General features: G+C 36.7%; 1 protein-coding gene across 1 annotated transcript in view; it reads left to right on the top strand.

Annotated features, from left to right (window-relative positions):
• Positions 1-21,602, top strand: part of LOC121739744 — a 132,051-nt gene extending 110,449 nt beyond the window's left edge. The window contains exons 3-6 of the mRNA XM_042132296.1: positions 13,498-13,712; positions 16,295-16,430; positions 19,582-19,841; positions 21,042-21,602. Of these exons, the coding sequence (XP_041988230.1) occupies positions 13,498-13,712; positions 16,295-16,430; positions 19,582-19,841; positions 21,042-21,257 (827 nt within the window). The 3' untranslated portion in view covers positions 21,258-21,602. The remainder of the gene's footprint in view (positions 1-13,497; positions 13,713-16,294; positions 16,431-19,581; positions 19,842-21,041) is intronic.
• Positions 21,603-23,374: the final 1,772 nt, after the last annotated feature.

Below are 23,374 nucleotides of genomic sequence, written 5' to 3'. Positions count from 1 at the left end.
AAGGACATAAGAGTGATGAATAAGGAGTAGGTCCTGAAGGATCTAGTCCTTTCTAAGAGAATATATAAAAATGTCATAAAACTTAACAAAATCAAATTGTTAGTACAGTACAGTTAACATACTCTACTGCACTTAAGTTTTTCTGAAACGTTTGGAATTTGGATTCCAAATCCTAATTATTGTTTGAAGTTAAACTTTTGGCTTTCGGGCTCTGCGTCGGCAACATTTAATCTAAACGCTACACACTCTTCTGTAACGCCTAAACTCTACAATATACACTCAACGCCTCAGTGGCTTAGAGCGCGACTCTTGACTCGGAGGTCGTGGGTTCGATTCCCGCGTTGGAAACATGTTATTACCAAGTTTGGTTGGGACAATGCAAGCTGATCACCTGATTGTCTGACAAGTAAGATGCGTCCATGCGTCGGATGGGCATGTAAATAGTCGGTCCTGCGCCTGATCTCTCGCCAGTCGTGTCGGTCTTCCGTCCTACTGGGTTATGAGAGTCAAGGAATAGAGAGTGCTCTTGTGTACTGCACACATACTTGGGCACTATACAATTACTCCTGCGTTACTGTCCTGGTTTCAATGAAACCGGCCACCGTCACCGAAACCGGTGTGGGAATTATTATTATTAATCTACACTCATATAAAACAATAGTTATGCTAAGTGCTGATAATATTAAAAGCACTTCGATATATTCTTAAGTTTTTTAAGTACCAAAAAACAAGTTGATATAAAAATACTTAAAAATATATTTTTCAGTTTCCGCTACTTGTAAAACCTAAGTTGTTTAAGTATCATAAGTATTCGAGAACTTTTAGCTCGAGAAGGTCTTTGTGTACCTTAGGGCCCAAATGTTTCAATACCATAAGGTTGAATGCGGTCGCTCGGAAACGACAAGGGCTTAAGGGCCCTCCGCACTTCAATAATTCCAGCCACTCGACAACTTTAATTAAAACGTTCCCTTACAAGTTTTAAGTCCAACAATTACAAAATGAAATAATGCAGGCCAACGAAGAAATTAGCTGTTGTACCTTAGTTTCTGCACTGGTTTTAATTGATTCGTAGATTTTGTAGAAAATAAAACCTAAGTTTTTCGGTCCTCATAGGACCTCTATTAAAATGTACATTTTTTTCTATTTGGACTGTTTGAAATCCATAATTTAAAACCGAAATGATTTTATTACCCTTTTCATCCTTCAAATTTCCGTTAATCCGTACACTGGATCTGGATCTCCTACTATTTCTGATCTACATACTAAATGTCTATAATGTTATACTGCACAATAAAAAATATTTAATAATCTTGAAGAAATGCAATGAGTTATTATTATGTAGCGTCAACGAAATTGGCGATCTTCCATTTAAGAAAATAATGGCTCCGTGCCATAACTATAACTTAAATTTTAAATAAACTTAAATTGTATTTTGTTTGTTGTTCCAATAGCCAATTTTATTATATAAAGTTACCTTAAAGCAATACGACATAATATTATGTGAGTAACACAGTTTAGTAAAACTGCAACTTTGAAATCCTTTTATCATTTATACGACTGGATGTTGTACGAGACTTTGTGCATACAAGTCGCATTATTTAGCTATCTGTAAAAATAATACTTAATCATAATCCATGCATTTGTTGTGAGTTAAATTACACTTTAAATTATTAATTACTATCCGTGTCTGCTATAATTATTATATCTATTAGTAATTTAAGTATATTATCATTCTATTATACACTATGTTCAACAAGAGCGTAACCGGCAAAATTAATGTTAGAAGTTAAATAAATGAAACAAAATTTATTTTATATAATTGTTTATTTATTACTTTAAAATGCTTTATCACTAATATGCGGTCCAGTCCCCTCTACTATGTATTATGGACTGACATCTCCGAGGCATATTTTCGATTAAATTTTCAGCGTAGTCACGGGACAATGTACTCCATATCGCTTTTATATTGCGACTTAGCTATGCAACGGTTTTTGTATTGCTCATCCGTAGCTTTAGCTTCATAAGCGCCCAAACATTTTCTAACGGGTTTGCGTCTGGTGACTGTGATGGCCAGTCTAAAACATCAATACCGTGCTCGGTCTTCCAGGCGGTACAGACACGGCTTCAATGTTTGGGATCATTGTCCTCCTGTAAAATCCATTTTTCGTTTAGGTTTTTATACCTACTTTTGACAGATGGTAATAAAGCTTTTTCATAAATTTTGTTCATTTTTGCTGCATCCGGGTTGCCCGTAAATACATACAAACTTCCAAAACCTCGTTTTGACAGGCACCCCCTAACATGCACCTTTGCTGGATGTTTAACAGTGCGTACCAATAATTTGTTGCTGGAGGTTGACCAAGCACGAGATGTTATATTCGATGCCCAAAAAGAAGCTTCGTCTGAAAAGACTACGTGGTCCCAGTCACGGTCAAGATTTTCCTGCGCCCACGCCATTCTTTTTTTAAAGGGAGTCTCAGAGAGAAGAGGTTTTTCGATAGTGCTCCTGTATTTCACTTCCGATTCCGCCAGTCGATTTCTTATGGTATTGGGAGATACATAAAGCCCATTTTCTTTCAGTTTTTCTTGAGCTGAACGTAGAGATAACCGATTTTTTTTAAAACATTTGAACGATGCGTTTGTCTTCGGCGGGAGTCGTCTTTTTCATTTTCCCTCTTTCTAGCAGGTCATCAACGCTCCGGGTTTCAGAATATCGTTTCACCTACTTGCTCACGAATGGTATTGACTTCCGCATGTATTTGGCAGCTTGAGAATGCGACATTTTTTACCCTTTTGGGTGCAAGCAAAGAAACACTGCTTCATATCGTGACGCGACGGCGGCACTCATGGCGAATAACGTGTCGTCAACTCGGCGCATGCGCACAGACTCCTTTGTTTTGTGCTAAGCATTTTAGACAAAGAACCACTGAACGTGTTTCAGTTGTTTTTTTTTAATTTGGTTATGATTTTTGACGTAAAATGCCGGCTACGCTCTTGTTGAACACACTGTATTTATAATATATATGTATAGTATTATTGTATATTTTTATTATGCATGTTGTGTTTTTTTTTTTGTATTCTTTTGTTTGCACATGCACGTTTCTCTTCTTTACTGCAATCTCACCTTTGCCCGTGGTGGTTGCCTGGAAGAGATTGCTACCTAGTAATAAGGCCGCCATTGTGACACCTGAATATTTTGTCCTTTTTCTTGTACTCCTTTTGTATCTTTATAAGTGTGCACAATAAAGAATATTTCATTCATTTATTCATTCTTTTTTATGAAATAAGGGGGCTAACAAGCAAACGGTTCACCTGATGGAAATCAACTTCCGTCGCCCATAGACACTCGCAGCATCAGAAGAGCTGCAGGTGCGTTGCCGGCCTTTTAAGAGGATAATCGGGGAGGGTAGGGAAGGGAATAGGGTAGGGAAGGGAATAGGGTAGGGGATTGGGCCTCCGGTAAACTCACTCACTCGGCGAAACACAGCGCAAGCGATGTTTCACGCTGGTTTTCTGTGAGAACGTGGTATTTCTCCGGTCGAGCCGGCCCATTCGTGCCAAAGCATGGCTCTCCCACCTAAAAGTCTCACTAGAACATAGAGTATGTTTGTTCGCGTCATCAACTCTATGTCTATGCCTTTGGTCAAAGCCAGTCCAGTAATTTCAAAGCCAGTTCGATGCAAACCATCTATCATTACTGATATTATGTATACGAAAGTGTTTATACAGTGTGTAACAAAAATAAAAAAAAATCACTTTTGTATCGGCCATTATTTCCCCATACAAAAGTGAAAAAATTATTTGGTCTTTCAGCGCTGCTACTTTCACAGTGAACTCTCTACAAGGAACACGTACACACACTAAAGTATTATCACTTATTTTTGTTACACCCTGTATAATTGTCTATCTGTTACCTCTTCCCGCTTAAACCACTGAGATACTTTGAGTCCAAGGAAAGGACAATAGGATACTTTTTAACGTGAAAAAATGTGCGGTTTATACAAAAAAATGTGTATTAGACTCAACGGAGTTCATCATCTAGTATTATTTATACGAGTATGCATAGATTACTTTGTAATATACTTCTGTGCAATAAATCTTCTGATCACCAGAGGATATAAACTACGCATCATGTCACCAACTACATGGCATAGCTTTTTAGTTTTTAGTACTTGTTTTACGACGTATCAATATTAGAGCTAGGTATCCTAAATAGACATCTAGATCTTTTAAACAAAGAAATACATAAGTTTCTTATACGGCCCTTATTCCCTTAAGTACAAAGAAACTTTAAGCACAGAATATCTTCTTATATATAAAATTCTCGTGTCACAATGTTCGTTCCCGTACTCCTCCGAAACGGTTTGACCGATTCTCATGAAATTTTGTGAGCATCTGAGAATCGGCCAACATCTATTTTTCATACCCCTAAATAATAGGGTTGTTCACCCTTAATAATTTATATGGCAAAACAACGTTTGCCGGGTCAGCTAGTAATATTATAATATTAGTAGTACCAACTAAAAGGTATCTGTAGTGTATGTGCCTAGTATATAATATAACATATCTGCTATCATAATAGTTACTAGCTATTCGACCGAGCATTGCTCGGTATTCGATAAAACACGAATAAAATGAGATTTTCTAAAAATGATTCCTAGCTAGATCGATTTATCGCCCCCGAAACCCTAGGGGGTTTATACTAAATTTCATGAAAATCTTTGTAGCCGATTCCTAGACTCCAATTATATATATATATATATATATATATATATATATATATATATATATATATATATATATATATACATATACAAGAATTGCTCGTTTAAAGATATAAGATAACACGGTCTCGTGCTCATGGTATGTGGAGGGGGCACACGTCACTACAGCGAGAGCCATGGGCGAGGGCGGATGTGTGCCGGAGACCTGCCAGTATCGTGTGTTGCCGAGCCTGTGTAGTTATGGGAGATAAGAAAATAACCCAGTACATTACAGTCTCCATCCTTAAATAGAATAATCTGATTTTCTCCTGTTAGGGTAAATTCTACTCTGTACTCGTAAACAGAAACAGTGTATTATTTCGGGATGAGAAGAATTTTAAATGTATCCCGAAGTTTCGGCTACTGTCTTGTCAAATTTTATCAAAATCAGTATTTTGTATTCCATAGATTTTTCATACGCAACATTAAAGGCGATGGCACAAATGCAATAAGTATTATATAGGTCGAATACGTTCGTCCGTCTGATATGAATGATAAATGCAATATTAAAGCTGTTTTTGTTGAATGTTATTAATTATTTTGATTTCCATCCATACATTTTAATGATCATATTCGACGTCGCGTTATACACTTATTGTTGGTGGTTTCAACTTTAAGCGAAAATTTAATAATGATAAACACTATTTCTACGTTTAACGGATGAATGGATGGTTTACTTAATGAGATATTATTAAATCATTATAGATATTAACGTGGGTTTGTGGGTTGTTATGGCGTCTACAGGGTACAAATTTTCATTTCTGTGCTTTTGTGCATATATTGTCTGATGTAATTTCTGATAATATTTAATGAGAATAATATTTTGCCAGATTTCGCCTATCCGTAGCTAAGATCTGTTGTTAATATTTACAATAATGCCAGCAACTGAAATATTGTGCATACGATTAGGACTCTACCTGTTGTTCTATGACGGCGCTATACATCATGAGCAATTACAACCTGTAGACTACACTCTACAGTCTCTAACACGTTGTAGAGCCTATACATAGATCTACTTGTCTATGAATCATGATTATTAAGGCCCAAACTGGAAGTAGTACTTATCACTTATTTTCTGCAGCGTTATAATCGAGTAAACTAACTAAATAACCTCACAAAAACTATAACTGAAACAAAATGTCTATTTACTCAAATGATGTTGTACATCGTGATGACGTCGATAGGCATCAGGTGTGAAAGTGTTATCGCTTATCACAAATGTATCGGGACAGCCCACCCACGCCCACACTCATCTGCAGCTAATCAATATTCATTTATATTATCCATATTAAGTTAAATATAGTCTATGTCAACAAACAATTTACGTAATGGCTCTTCGGGAGTGTAAGCATTACACAACGACATAGCTTATTACACCTTCTGGTAAAAAAGTAGCTGGCATAGAGCCGGTTACACAGTGTCAAGAATATAATATTATGGGTTATAATAATATAATGTACCATCGAGAAAGCTGATTCCTATGCAATTGACAGACAGACCGACAAACGTTATTTGGTCGAATATGTCAATTCAATGTTAATTGTGATCTATCAGCTGGGTTTGACGTAATGCAACCAAACTACTCAGGTGCCCGATTTGCATAGGAATCAACTTCTCTGATGATAGTACATTGTACAAGCGCGTTCATACCATAAAGTTAATATACCTATCGGTATATTAACTTTATGGTTCATACACATCGGTTTAGATATTTTATAGATCTTATGGATACAATTAGCTACCGAGCCGACAACCGGAGTCCGGATGGTGTACAAAAGCTCTTATCTTTAGATTGATAAAGTAGCAGACGCCAGTGTTAGTGGACTCAAACACTGTACCAATGTCAACATCACCAGTATTTGATACCAAAAAAGTTACTATACAGTCCTACATTGCTACAGTTAATAAGAATGCACTAATAATTGCTAGATACTAACTACTAATTGATAAATCTATTCAGTGATCTAGGTACATATTAAGAAGCATAGAAAATTACAGGAGAAATGGAATTCAATATAAGCGAATTCCTAGAAAATTCCTGGATCGTTGTTCAAAAGACCATTATTATTCCAGTCCCATACACACTCAATGTTTCTTGGAAAAATTCGCGCCTCGTGGATTCGATCACATGATGACCAACATGAGTCGTCATGGATTATTGGTTTCTCGTGACATCGGCTTTGTGTGCAAATTGGCCACGCCACGCGACACGTGGGACCACGTGGGTAGTGTTCAAATGTCACCGCGTGCTCGGAATCTCATAAACATCATTCAGTATTATTTATAACGATGTACTTAAAATAAACTTTTCAGTACCAAAACCTCCAAAGTATCAGGCCAAACTTTTCAATAATAATCGCTTGCTCTTGATATTACAATATTCGTAAGTCCATAAACATGGCATAAAAACCTTTATGTTGATTGACTGACAAACGGCCACTCTACAGAAGGTAAACGCGTTTGTGCTACAGTTCAGAATGAGTTCATTCGCATATTTCATTCACGGCAGTAATTTGTTTAATGTCTTTCTGCTGAAAAATAGCATCAAAGCTTAAAATGCTGCCGTAGTGCAAAGAACAATACTGACATTGGTTTTAAAGTGCATTTTGTCCTTCTAGTCTAGTCTACTAATAATATTGATCGGTTTGTAGCAAATATATTATTAAAGTGATCGTGCGTTAGTAAAGATGACAGTAGAACTAAAACTATTTAGAACAAATTTCGTTTATTTTCGATTGTGACAAGTATTACAGAACTTCAGAGTTGCACCTCAGATATGACTAAAAAAAGTTTCATGGCTCACGTTCCTTATACAGCTCATTTTAATTAGTTGAACTAAACAGCCAGTCGTTAACTATGTGACCTGTCATAGGGAATTAATATTGCAGCTCAAACTAAAACCGCTTATCAGCTCAGATTAAAGTTCACGTACAGGATTTAGAGTTCAGTTTACCTAAACTAGTTTACCAGTTTCCGCCAGCCATCATTATGATATTTGCTTGCAAATTATTTATGAACGGTGTACACTATAGGTACTAAAATATAGAATGTACATTGTACAGTACTCCCAAATTAATAATGCGCATGAATGACTGTGAATAATGACAGTGTTACAAAAGCTACAGGAATATCACGACGAATTTTGACCAATACATGTATCTTGAACGCAATGCAATTAGAAAATGCAATATCGTCTACCGTCGCTCTGGAGATACGACCGTTGCCGAAAAATTTCGAAAACTTTTATGCGCATTATCACTTTGGGAGCACTGTATGTGATATAGGAGCGCTCTTGCAGAACTCGATTTTGCCACGATGAAAACAGACCTATTATGTACTATTATAATAGTATGTATTACGAGCTTTTGCCTGCGGCTTCGCTCGCGTTAGCAAGTATTATTATATACAAACTTTCATCCCCTATTTTGACCCCTTGGGCGTAGAATTGATCAAAATTCAAAATCCTTTCTTAGCGGATGCCTACGTCATAACATCTACCTACATGCCAAATTTCAGCCCGATCCGTCCAGTAGTTTTGGCTGTGCGTTGATAGATCACCATGTCAGTCACCATCACCTTTGAGTTTTATATCACATCAGATCACATCCTCACATCCAAAACTATTTGAATTGACATAACCGACCAATTGAGGCCCAATCCCCTACCCTATTCCTTTCCCTACCCTCCCCTATTCCCTTCCCTTCCTATCCCTACCCTCCCCTATACCCTATTCCCTCTTAAAAGGCCGGCAACGCACCTGCAGCTCTTCTGATGCTGCGAGTGTTCATGGGCGACGGAAGTTGCTTTCCATCAGGTGACCCGTTTGCTCGTTTGCCCCCTTATTTCATTAAAAAAAATGCAGATGGCGAACCTACGTACTCGTAATTTGGTCGCGTTAAACCCATCCGACAGATCACATCCATCCTACGAATAATAAAAACTATTTGAATTGACATAACCGACCAATTGTCGTAGGCAATGAGTTTCTAAAATACTAGAGTAGCAATGTCTTACAAAAGATTCTCAGAAATGCGTAACCACTTTTTTGTTCAAAAGACAATGTCAAGTCATATATTCGTTATGTCATTATGTATGTGAGATATGCCTGCAGGCATCTCCGAAGTGGCAACGCGTTGCTACCGTAAACTTCCAATCTAGTTACGTTAGTAACATAGAATATCATTGGTCGTAGGTCCGTCAACTGCCTATGAATCAATTTATTCGATGGTACTTTCCCAAAAAGTATATCTATACCAAAATATATTTTACATGTCTTTGGAACGAATAAAGACATAACTAAATAATAATTTATTATTTGGTGCGAGTCAAAACTGCACAAATTAAAGCACATTTAAATATTGTTTTCATAAGTGAGCAAAGCATTTTAAGTTATTTAAAACTTTGCCGCATATTAGCAGTCATTTTCAGAACATAATGTAATAAAGTTGAAATTTCCATGCATTTCAAACATAGAAGTTGGTTTTCCGACAACTTTATGGAATAAAATCCTCGAAATATGTCTCTCCAAATATTATAAAGTTCACTGGAAATAGGATTTATTTGTTTTTCCTCCAATTTTCATTCCTTCAAACAATTTACGTCCTACTGGATCCACGTTCTATTGTGTTTTATTGTTACCGGTATCTGGCTATAAATAAAAAAAGCGAATTGAGATCAATCTGCCAGCAGAAAAAAAAGTAAACGAATTTAGGAATATTGCTTGAATATTTTTGGAAGGTAATAAAATATTGCTTCCAATGTTGGAGACAAAGCAAATAAAACAAATTCAATTATATTTAGATTTTTTTATCTGGTTAAATATTGTGTATGATAGTTCTTTCTAAAAAGAACCGTAACCCGTAATTATGGTACCACACACAAAAAAATTATATCAGTAGGTATTAGACAGAGAGTTTATTCAAAGCTCAGCCTGACAAGGATAAGAATAAAGATATTTATTACACAAACCCAGGAATTCGATCTGAACACTCGCACTATTTAAAATTTCGCCCACGTATGCGCTACTGAATAAAAATGCAATACAAAGGTGAAAAATTTAAAATTTTCGCAACCAACTCGGTAATAGAAATCTGAAACATGGGTGTGAATCTTCTTTGATATATACCACGGCCTTGTAACTGTAATACAAAACTGTAATACTTAATTCTATATTAAAAACTGTAAGATGTGAAAAAAAAAACAAAAAAATAATTTACCTTAAGACTGTAAAATATACAGTTTGCAATTATCTGATATTTTTAACCCCCGGCGAAAAAAGGCATTATAAGTTTGACGTGTCTGTCCGTCGGTCTGAATTTTATATTTGATATTACTTAGCCTTATTATTCAACATTTATTTTTATCCTACATAATATAATATACTATACATTATAGCGTTAACTTGATGGAAAATTTAAATAAGCAATTTATATTTCCGCCTAGCACTGCAAGGAGGACAGCGGATTGCTCCACTTAAATATTTAACAGCATTGAAATCTGAATTGCTATCCAATTCCGCAATACCTTACTTTGCTCCACAATATGGAGGAGATAATTGATGCATTTCCAATAATTATGGTATAGAGATATAAGATAAATAGAGGTAAAATAGAGATTCAACTTCGCCACAGATTTTATGTTCTCGAAAATACTGTACACTGCGTTCCCTCGTCATATTTTAGGAAGATGTTTAATTAATTATTAAGTCCTAAGAAAATAATTGTTGTTATTATCGTTAACATCTATACTACTATAGAATATACTCTACGAGCATTATTAAATATAGCCAGTTATTTTTCTCAAAGTTAAGACCGCCTCAGACGTCTAGATACGTATATGCTAAGGGTTTGTCAAATAGAGAATATTGTATTATCAAACACATGTAACTTTTTAAGGCGCCTTCTCTTTTTCGTTTTTGTGTATATTTTGTTTTTAAACAAATATCTAAATAAATGTGCAAAACCATTATGGCTAGTTTAGATCATATTATTTTGGTAAAATCCGTCGACAAAACTAGTCATATATTTTGTAAGCGGCTTAGGCGCGAAAGCATAGCACATTTTCGCTATTCACATTTATATTAAGGACTAAAGATAACAAACAACGGTCATCCGAAACATAAAATAAAATAACAAACGTTAGGTCGGAGATCTGAAATGAGTATAATATTTTAGCGCCGACGGATTACGTATATTCTTTGTGTAATGTGTGTAATAAATACATACATATTGTTTGTATGGCATTTACTCCCACTTGACACGGAGTTACTGAAATTATATCATGAGATATTTATCCCGAAAAACTTTTATGAAATCGTTTCATCGTAGCGTTTCATAGAAAGATTTTGTCCTGTTTGACACATATTGTGAATTCTCATTCTATTTTTTGTGGAAGATTTTTTTTTTATTATTTTAACCTTCTGTATCATTTATCAAAATAAATTTTTATTTATTAATAATATAAATTGATAAACAAGTATATTATAAGGTATTTTGCCTAGTTTGCTTATTTGTAATAATAATAATAAGCCCGCAGGGCAGCTTGTGGCGAGCTGTTGGAGAGTAGCGACCCCACGTACCCGAGTGTTCCCAGGGAAGTCCCTGTTCTCCATCTCTAGCTTGCCTTCACCGGCCGGCCGGAGTGAACACTGACGGAGAATCAGGCCCTACCTCTGCCTTGCCTTAACCGGCCGGTCAGAGTGGAGTCGCAAGAGCTTCGGCTCGGAGGGAGAATGTGAAGTGTAAGTAACAAGTGGGCGACGGAATGGGACCCACTAAGGGTGCAAATCGGCGTTTAAAGTCCAGCGACACCTCTCCTGCCTCAAGCCGCTCTGTCAATGTTGCCGCTTCGGCGCACCGTGCGGGCGACCATTTTGAGAGGCCCATTCAAAAAGTTGGCGAGTCACCGTCTGCCAACTTTATGATACATGTTTCCACGTTGTATCGGCAGACGCCATAGTCCTTCCATAGTCCCAGTTACACAGTCCACTACCACCTCACCCAAATAGCCCGGTATCATTTCTAATATCCATTCTCTGTAGACTGTAATAGTCCTACACTCGCCGCTGGCTCTCCTTGGTCGTACTCTCATAGTGCGGAACATTTGTTGGCTTCGGCCCCACGCATGCCTTCCAAAGGTCCGGGATTTAATTGCCCGTGAGCAAGGAGTACCTTACTCAAACATAATAATAATTAAACATTTATTCAACAAACATTCACATTTGTAGTAGTTCATAAGGCTCGAATTAAAATTATTACGGTGCCTTTACCTTTCTAGCATTGTTTCTAACCCAAACACGTCCTGTATATGTTTCACACTGCAGCGGCACCACAATGACATTCCAGATTATATTTACTAACATTGACTAACATGGTAATCCAAGTTTGTTCTACAAAAAGGTTTAATTCAGCAACGCTTCAGCTTCATGTTGATCGGCTGAACGAAAATTGACGCATTTAACATCGGTGATAAAGGACGCCATCTTGTCGATCGCGATCGCGAACAGGGGGTGTTGTTGTTTTTATTCGCCAATTTACTTACAGCTCCGCCCGACTCGTAAAGTAATATTATCCATTGCTGGGCGAGGGCACTAGTGCCTCTTACGAGCCGCGAGCGGTGTCACTTGGGAAATTATTTGACGTGTTATTTAATGGATTTTTCCGGAACACGCCACCTACATTCAAATATGAGCGTCGACTACTTAAACAAATAGAACACGCTGTATATTAAGTTTTTTGTACTAAGCTTTTAATCCATTATGTTTTACCGCTTTTACCACTTCGCTTCAAGCTCCAGCCCAAAATGTGTTCGACATCAAAGCTTCAATATAATAAAGAATTACAATGGAATATATTGTTACTGGAAACCGAATATTATTTTATTAATTCAGAATTTATTTCGTACATGAAGACAATGCAATCCTTTTGAATAAAATTTTAAATAAATAAAATATCACATACATTTTCATAATGTTCGTATTGTTCACTTGTCGAATGCTTTTTACTAAAATTAAATTTTACAAAATTTGGTATCGTATCACGATTATATTTTGCAATATGATAGTATAAAACGCAGTAGTGCAGTTAGAAAACTTTGGACATTTCATCTTTTGCTGACGGTCATGTGGTCTGTTCCTACATGTCCCCTTAGGCCTCACTCCAAACACAACAATCTAAGCGTTGTTGTGTTTCGAGTGTTCGTTGTTCCGGTTATCTGTAAACCTGTGGGATAGATTCAGTTGAACAAACCCATAAGTGCCTGAGTATATTAGGTTGTACAGTGCAGCCACTTATACATAGAAAACTAGATGACGTCCGTTGCGGCAAAATTCGTTTATCGCTCGGAAACCGTACATTTTTTGGGATAAAAAGTATCATAATAATATGTCTTTTCCTTGGACTCAAGTTATCTCCGAGACAAACTAGCAAAATCGGTTCAGTGGTTTGGACGTGAAGAGATAACAGACAGACAGACAGAGAGACACATTTTCGTATTTATAATATTAAATATTTAAAGTGAAGTATATTTGTATTGATACACGTAACCAAAAAAAAAACGCTCATTAAGAAACTACAGACGACCGGCATTTGTCGATTGCACGCGTCGATGATAGTCGCTGAATTATTTTTCACTGATTTATTTTTGACGACGTGTGCCTTCGACGGCAGACAAGTGCCGTACGTCTTTAAGCGCTTTACAATGATTTCTTCAGTTGATTTAGGTTTATTTGTTACAGATTACACAGTGACGAGTCTAGAACTGCTAGAGCTAAGGGTGCCCGCACACGTGCCGCTGGGCACGCGGGCGTCGCTGTCGTGTCGCTGGCAGCTGGGGCCCAGCGAGGTGCTGTACTCGGTGAAGTGGTACAAAGACGGGAAGGAGTTCTTCCGGCATGTCCCCCGAGATATCGAGCCGAGGAGAAAGTTCCTGCTGCCGGGAGTTGACGTCGAGGTGAGTTAAACTTTACGTCGATGAGACGGTGTACACAGAAGGATAAAACTGCACAGTTTGATCACATATTTTAAAAAGGGCATGATAGACGAAAACCGTGACAAAAAATTCTAAGAGAAGCTGCAAACTCAGAAATTCAGTTTCATTTTGGGCCTGTCTATTACATTGTTTATACTTCATACCAGGCTGTCCAAATATGTTTCGAGTCTTTTACGTTTATAATCTGTAACTAAGCTGTACAGTTTTAACGTTACGTCTGTAAGAGGGCCTAACAAGAATTTCTATATGGTATCAAAGACCAACAGGACTCAAAGCGTCTGTCAGATATAAAACTATGAAATTATACGTAAGTCCTATACCGTGTCGTCGGTGTGGGATGTTTTAAAAGCGCAAGAACTTTTCTCGTAGCAGTATAATTTCTTTAGCAGAATTTACTTTACGACAGTTAACGAATAACTAGTTAACTATTCTTAGAATCGCTGCATAGAGTTTCAAGTTTTGATTTTACACTAGGAACTTAATTATCTAAAAAATCGGCCAAGTGCGAGTCCGACTCACGCACGAAGGGTTCCGTACCATTATAGAGTAATTTCTCAGAGTAAAATTAAGCCAAAAATTGTGTTTTTTGTATAGGAGCACCCTTAATTTTCTATTTTATTTTAATATTATTATTAAATATTAAAGAACACATATAACTAGGGATTTTGTGAAAAAATCAAGTACCTACGTAGCTGTTGCCATTATATCAATAATAGCAACGTATATACGTAGCTGTTGCTATTATTTAATACGTATAAAAAATAATATTATTTTATTTTTAGTATTTGTTGTTATAGCTGCAATAGATATATATATATATACACAATCTACGAAAATTTCAAATCTCTTGCTATTACCGTTCTTGAGTTACAGCCCTACCCTAGACCCTAGTAATAGGGTCCCGTTTTTAACCTTTAGGTACGGAACTCTAAAAACATTGCCTTAGCAGCTAAGGCTTAACTGCATAATATGCAGTCTGATTCATTGTAGTACTTTTCTGGCAAATTCCTTACCCTTAGAAAAATTATAAAACTGAATCTTGGGAAAAATACATTGTCTTTAATATAGTATAAGATCCAAGAAGCAAACAACGTAGGTAGACCGAGGTGCATTTGAGAGATAATTAAATTATGGTAGCGAGTTAGTTTGCTCAGGTCTCGTGGAGTACAGTAGCGGATATTACACCGGGGGAGAGCAAACAACCGCTCATATCCACTACGGACCACTACGGACCGCTACCGACCACTACGGACCACTACAGACCTCTATTAGATGCCTCTCCAAACTATTCCACTTTATACTTTCCACAAGGAAAAATTCCACACTCGCTTCTATTTTATTTACTTTTTAGCGAAGCGAAAGTTTAGTAAAGTTAGATCCTATTTCTTATTCAAATACAAAAGTTTTATAATAAGTAATAATTATAACAGGCTTTTTCCTAGCAATTAAATAATTAGTTTAATGCGTTTGTTTTGTGTGGTTTTATCTCTGTTTAGATTTCGTCTTGTACAAACTCTTTGTACATAAACTTATTTCAAGCAATAAAATATTGTTGTAAATGTAAGCTTAATAGAAGGGGCGTTATCGAAAAGTTTTACCGATCAAAAGGGACAGAAGAGTTTGAAACTGAGCATAGTTTTATGGGTTTTAGGTTAGGTTAGGTTAGCAACTATTTAAGTTTTTACCAAACTACGACAAAGCCAAAAGGTATTTAGATATTGTTGGTGTATTTAAGTTCTAAGTTCAAACGGACAATACATTCTATGTTACCTAAGTATTGTTTGTTCGATCCTATCTTTACACAAGCTACTGGGCTACGTCATGTGGGGTACTGCATTTTGAAAATTTTCTTTCTTTCTTCTTTAAATTGCGTCTGGTAGCATTTTTGCTTTTCTTTCAATTATTATTATTAAGCTATTGCATAGCTTTTATCGCGAGCTTTGAGCGCGGCGACCGAATTAAGAAATTTCGTAACGAAAATAAACCTAACACCCCTCACTCCGACTGGCACAGCGGCACGACTTTGCCGTGGATCTTCGAACGTCATTTCGTCAATTGCGACTAATCGTATGCGAATTATTATTGCATAAGTTGATAAAAAATGCAATTGCTTTACCACGGTAGTCCCCGAGAGTCACACGTTTTTTTTTACCGACTTCAAAAAAGGAGGTTATCAATTCGACGCGTATGTATGTAATATTTGCAGAACTGCCAGGTTTTTGTATATGTTAATCTGTAACAGCTTCTAAACAAATGTGCCAAATTTCAAAAGTGTATGTACTATGTGTGTATGTATGTATGTACATGTATGTTTTTATGTTTGTTCACGCATATCTCCGGAACTACGAGTCCAATTTAAGTGATTCTTTTTTTATTGTACCAGGTATTGTGCAACTTAGGGAACACTACAAGTTTTATCAAAATCGGTTCAGTAGTTTTTGAGATAGGGAATTTTAGTTCTTAACTACGTACAATTTGAAGTCAGCTTTATTATTTTAAAATACTCTTGTTTTTTAATTAATTTCTTTCTCTCTTTATCGCAGAACTCGAGCCCGAACGGGTCCAACGTGACGTTGGGTCCGGCGGTGCTGGAGACCGGCGGCCGGTACAGGTGCGAGGTGTCCGGCGAACGGCCGCTATTCCCCACCGTATCGGACCACGCGGATATGGTCATTGTTGGTGAGTATACCCAGGATTGAAACTGAGTTTGTTAGACTAGAGGGCAAAAGAGCTAACTGATTATGACGACCTCTGTATAGCACAGTGGTTGAGCGCGTGGTTAGCACTCAAGACGGAACAAAAAGTTTTCAATGTTCCTGGGTCATGGATGTGTATTAAATATACATATGTATAGTATAAAAGTATTAAATATATTTCCGTTCCATTAATGATAATATAATATCCTTATAACTTATATGAGACGTAGCAAGTGCGTTAGCGACATTGAACTGGACTGAATATCCAACTTTCACCGCCGGCGAATTGACTATAGTATTTTGGTTTAGTTATGGTACTCAAATGCTGTTAACATAAATTCGCAGATAAGGAAGTCCAAGATTTCCTATTAATTTAAAAAGATTTGATGCGGAAATAAATAAGGCAGGGAGGTTCGCAAGGCACGTATTTTACGGGCGCGTCTCGAACGCAAGTGGACTGTGGCGCGCCGATAACAACTTCGATGATTTTCCACGGAATTTGCCAACAAATTGGCTGAAAATTCTCGAGGAGCGGTAAAACAGGACGATTACGTTTAGATAAAGGGAAATTCTGTTGACAAAATACGCGGGAATCCGTCCAAGATTTTGTCGAAAGTTATAAGGATATTTTAAATAAGCTATAAAGCCTTAATTTTAGTGCTTAAGTGGTTCACTCAGTCATATTGAATTGAAATCAAACACTCTGCTCTCGTCATTCCCATGTAAAGTTCAAAATCAGATAAATAGTTAAACATGTCAATGAAAAATGTTCTTGTATCAACATAAATTTCCCTAACTCTACATGTTACATTCGTTTAGAATTCAAACCATTGGTTCGAAAAGTGTATATTTTACATTATAAAAAAAATGTTGTGGCTTCTATGTAAAAAAAATTAGGCTTTAGTTTTTAGACCCTGACCGACGTTCGTGGCTTGCCAATATATTACGAAAGTTAAGCTTCACCTTAAAGCAGGGGTTCCCAACGTTTTCTTGGGCAGGGACCACTTTTATATTTTATTTGGTTAAAAGCCACCACTGATAGGAAAAACAAAAAAGAAAACATTGGCATTTTAGTATTACTGTGGTTTCTGGCTTAAATCTTCTTCACGAGGCCCGAGGTCTATACTAGAGCTAAATTTGAATTAAGTTGTACGAGACGACGAAAATATAGATTTTATAGTTTAGTTATATACAAGAACATTTATAGTTTAGTTTGTTCATAATAGTAATAGGTTTAAAATACTTTAATTTAATTCATAGTTATAGGTTTCATGTAAGAGTGAGACGGAAATAAATGATCTCGTATTGTGTCTCTTATTCCCAAAACCAAATAGTTTAATAGTCGTGTAATACTTACATTTAATAGTTAATTTGTTTAATTTGTATTTTATCTCTAGTTCTGTTAAATTTAAATAGCTTTAATAGTAAAAATAGTATAATTATATCGTTCATTGTAAATTTCGTGTTAGAGTAGGATAGACATATACGAAGTAGCATGTAATAGATAGAGATAGATAGATTAGTTGCCTTTTTGTACCAAATTTTCATAGTTTTAATAGTTTATATTTGATTATTGTATAGAAACAGGTAAATAATATAGTATAATAGTGTTTAGAATTAGTAACATAGCATAAGTCTGTACGAAATAGTGTAAATATTTAGAAACAATAAAGAAAGTTTGGCGGGGGCGAGGTGATAACGGGACCGATAACGGGACCACAGGTCAGGCCCATTGTTTTAAACCTAGTATAAATAAAGGGCCGGGCCGGCCGCCAACCAGACCGCTCCGAGCCAGCCTACCTAGAAGAAACAGCAAGACAAGAAGAATCGGGAAAATATTGGGGAATTATTGGGTCATCGCTACATCGGAAATAGAAGAAAGGCTGGCCGGAAATCGCGTCTACCTCGACCCCCGCTAATAGTACAATAGTGACGAAGTGTTTTCTTTCGACCACCCAGTACAGAAGCCGTTCTCGAGTAAATTCTCGCACGGCAACACCGTACAAAGTCGCGGACCACTTATTTTGGCTTCTGCGGACCACTGGTTGGGAACCAGTGCCTTAAAGTGATATAAGCGGCGCGGGCGTGGGAGCGGGCCGGGTGTCAGGCTGCCCGTGAAAATCAGGGATTTAGTTCTGTGACACGTCAAATTGCGTCGGGTCGACGGGTCACGCTTGACTAATGTGTTTGCTATAAGAGCTTAAGACACTCCCCCTACGGAGATGCCGTTATTTACCGTAGAGTCTTATTAACTCATAATTTGAAAGCTACAAAATTATAATAAAAATACAGCAATAATTTTCAGCATGTAAACATTCCTTTCTCCGTTATTAATTTCCTATTTTTGTGTATTAAGTATACTCTATGATTAATTCAAGCATACATTCAGTATCTCCCTAGTATTTACAAATTACGTTTATTTGAAACATACGCCAATAGATCGACAATTTCACAAACTACATATTTGCCGTTTGAATTTTTTTAGGTCAATTTTGACTGGCTCAAAAGTAAAAAAAATAGGATTTTGGTGCGATCTCGGCAACGCGGCAAATGTATGGTCAAGGTCGTTTGCTTAGGGGATGGCCTTAAGATTGGGAATATAGCGCTAATAATTAATACTGTAACGCCAGCACAACGCGAAACAATGCAATCGACAAAATTAACATTGTCAATTTGTCATTACACGATAGCCACAAACGTTTGCAAATCATAAATTTATTTCAACCGCCTACTACCCGTTTAAGAAGCGGTAACAGAGAGACAAACAGACAAACGGACAAAGTTTCACATTTATTATATAATTGTTATGGATTCGCTATTTTCTTCCTTCCTTTTCCATCCTATTTCACACTTCATATAATATAAAGGTGGGGGAAATATGTACGATTCTAACATAGACACCATTCAAAAGTCCTAAGGCGTGATGGCTAATGGACTTAAAAATTAAGAGCAACAGTTAACAGTTACTGTAAACTTGGTACGTGAACAAAATATTATGTAAAAAAGTGACAAAGGCTACGAATAATAAAAACTATTATTATTCGTAGGACAAAGGATATAAGCGAAAAGCCCATAGACAATAAAAATAATTTAATAAACATAGACACCATTTTTATCTAAGCAACTTGTTCCAGCATTACCAACATCGGGGCCGATGATCACGGGGTCGCGGCTGCGGTACCAGATCGGGGACAGGGTGCAGGTGAACTGCACCTCGGGGAAGTCCCGGCCAGCGACCCGCCTCACCTGGTACGTCAACGGGGAGCCGGCGCCGGCGGGGGCAGTGCTGGAGCCGCAGCATCACGCGCACGAGGACGGGCTAGAGACCACCAGCCTTGGGTTGGATTTCAAGGTCAAGCCGAAACACTTCAGGAAAGGAGATTTGAAGTTGAAGGTTAGTTGAATAGAAATGAAGAGCCTAAGCCCGGCCATAGCCGGACCGCAAGTTGCAGTCGACTGCTCTAGAGCGGTCAAGTGAAAATTCTGGCGGTACGAGGCAAGTCGCTAAACTTCATACAAATGGTGCGTTTTCACCAGACATTATATATTATATTTTGAGAACCAATTGAATTGCTTAATAATTTTGCCTCTCTAAGCGTAGCGAATATATTAGGTATTAAGAACACATTCCACGTAAACACGTCATATTCTATTAAGGAAACGCAGCCTTAATGTCAACATGGTATGAAATTGTGACTAACTTCGAGATTGACACTAGTAGCCCTAGCACGTCCACCAGTAGAAATGCGAAAGTATAGATAAACTGTGGACATAAACTAAAGGTGCTGTGCCGATCTTTACCGCGGCCAATCGCGACCGACAAAAATTCAATTAAAATGCCACTTTATGACAGACTTAGTAGGATATTATTTGATTTTTTAGGACTATAGTCAAGTGGCATTTTAATTGAATTTTTCGGAACGAAAAAGATTAATAAGAGAACTTCACCTTAAGTTTATCTCCACAGTTTGTCTATACTTTCGCATTTCTACTGGTGGCCGTGCTAGGGCTACTGGATATAATATATTAATATCTAGTTATTTCGAACCCTAAATAAAAAGTCTACTCTACATACAGAAGATGTTTAAAAATAAACACGAAGTGTGAACTATAATTATACCTGTGATTACCTAAACCTGGCGTGCGCGTTAGTTACTTAACTAAAGTTGAGCTGCTAGTCAAACAGCATTGTCCTGTAGAACGTAGATATTGCTGCTCAAACTTTAATCCATACTACTTAGATTTAATTAAATCCGGGAAGGTTGTGAAACTCTCTACATATCGCAACTAAAGTGTATAAAGTCCTCCGAAGTCTCCCTCCTGAAAAAACCTCTGAAGTCTCCCGTTCGAAGAAACTGTTACGACTGCTCTTAGTGACATATTTTAATGATTGCTAACTTTAATTTAATGAAGATTTTGTCATGAATTTCATATATTTTCGGTCAAACTCTTCGTTTAATTAAAGTAAGTAGCTTACATTAATGAAAAGTTGGATAGAATCATTAAATGTCTGTTAATGCTGCCGTAGGAAATTTTTTGTTAAAACGACTATCATGGGGTAGTTTCTTGTATAACATGGTTCTACCTTCCACAGTGCTTAGCGACGATAGCCACGGTGTACTGGCGGAGCAACGAGGAGAGCGTCCAGGGAGAGAAGCTGAAGGGCTACGCTCGCTCTCGAGAGCTGGTCGAAGGCGGATCGAGAGCGGACCGAGTGCAGGCCGCCGGCAGGTCCGGCCCGCTACTCTCTGCAACCACGATACTCATATTGGCCACCACCACGTTCTCCCTACACAGAAAAAACTTTTAAAAACCCCCTCCTTTTTCGGAAGTTAAAAAGTGTTACCAACGACGTGAAAAGAACCGAGCAGCGGCATGGAAAATGTAATTAAAGCTTTCGTGGCGCTGCGCCGGATAAAATTTCGTTAGAATCAGTTCAAAGGTTCTAACTATACTGGTTAATAGAAAAAACTAATCTAGAATTAAATTATTCGAGAACATATTGTGTTTGACACAGTCACAAATTGATAAAGTTATAGAGTATGTTATTAAACAGAATTCGTATTAAGCTATGGTTAAATTCGTAAGGTTAAATGTTATGCGAAAATTCTTCAGACTCTTTCGATAATATTATGATAATTTATACATATAAAATATTATGATAACATCTATACTTCGCGTCAAATTGAGTGGAATAATGAAACTGAATAAAAAAATATAAGTACCATTTTATTAAGAAAATATTTATGATAATTTATATGTTGAAATTTTATGCTGATAAAAATTTATTCTTAAAGATAACATAGTAAGAGCGTAGATTAACCCCTCTGTATATATTACACAATATGTATATAGTATGTAAGCCGATATTTTATAGATCCGATAGATACATAATATACCCAAAGATGAAGTGCGATATATTGGTTAGATATATCTAAAACAGCTACTTTAATAATACTTTTATGAAATCTTCAATTGTAAGTATAATAATTTAAAACTTATAAATCGGGACTTAACGCAACTTATTCTAGTATAGTAATGCTATTAGATAACTTACCCGATTAATAAGTTTTAATTATAATGCAACGAGAAAGTTAAAATTTTCGTAGAGTAATTTAATTGAATTATTAAACTCCAAGTTATGGTGTTTCATAATATAATATGAATTATTGAAAGCAGCTGTTTTAGATCCCTTGATTATGCTTACAGAGTTTGAGGGCTTACTGCCGCTCTCAGAGACTAATATTAATCACTGTTATTTAATGAACATTTTGACATCAAGCCCCATAAATTATCTGCCAAACTCTTCATTAAATTGAAGTTTAATAATCATGAAATGTCTCCGATTGCGGCCATTAGTATGTTATAAATATGAGTGTTATAAAAATATTATCGCCTAAATAATTTAAGATTACATTTAATATAAACAAGAGGAGTTTTTCATAAATTTGCCGAATATTCCAAAGTGTATCCAACCAAAGTTAAGTTTACCAGTGTATTATATCATAGGATTTTCTAAAGCCAGAACTAGCATGAAAGCGAGTGAGATTTTAATATGAGAAGCGAGGCGGTACATGTATTATGTCGCTAAATTAAATGTATATTTCGTGGCAATCTTCATTCTTCACATATATTACCCAAACTCATATTACGAGACTCTACATAAATTACTGCTGTCGTGAAAATCTCTTGGCCTGATTTTTGAAAGTATCCAGAGGTACATTGTATTCCGTTTCATTTTAATCTAGACGTAAGTGAGAAGTTAAAACTGGACCATAATCTATTGCGGTCAATACGAAGTATTTATAAAACAACACTGACAACGCACAGGCGAATCCCGTAGAGCTAGAAACTTGAAATTTTACTCGTGTGTCCCTTAAAATCATGTGTGCCTCTCGTAGTCTTGTAGTCGATTTTTCAAAACTTTAACCATAAAGGCCTGAACTAACCGGACTCGTTTTCTGCACATATCTGATCAGTTTAGCATGTGATTAGTCCGACCGGAGTCCGGACCGATCGGCCTTCCCGTAGAGCCTTAAGGGGATGTAAATTTAAATGGCAAGAACACTATTTCAGGCTAGTAACAGCTAGCTGTAGCGTTACAGCCTGTTTATATATAAATCAAATTAATCTGGATGGAGTAAATACGATGTTCTACACAATAACGGCATGCAATAACAAATTCATTAATATCTTAACCGTACAAATTAACATAACGAACGAGCTTAGAAACGCTGGCAAATACAGGTGTTGTTCGCAATCGATTATATTACACTAATTAATAAATGTTAGTGCAAAATTGTTACGAAATCCATTAATCTGACAGCCTCGCCGCTATTGGATTAACTGGAAATTCCCGCGGAAATGCAGTTGTATAATTTTGGATGAATCTATTCTGTATTCCAGTTTTTTTCATAATGTGTCGTT

This window comes from Aricia agestis, chromosome 2, assembly GCF_905147365.1.
Source record: "Aricia agestis chromosome 2, ilAriAges1.1, whole genome shotgun sequence".
Lineage (NCBI taxonomy): Eukaryota > Metazoa > Arthropoda > Insecta > Lepidoptera > Lycaenidae > Aricia > Aricia agestis.
This window is presented reverse-complemented; position numbering and strand designations above follow the sequence as displayed.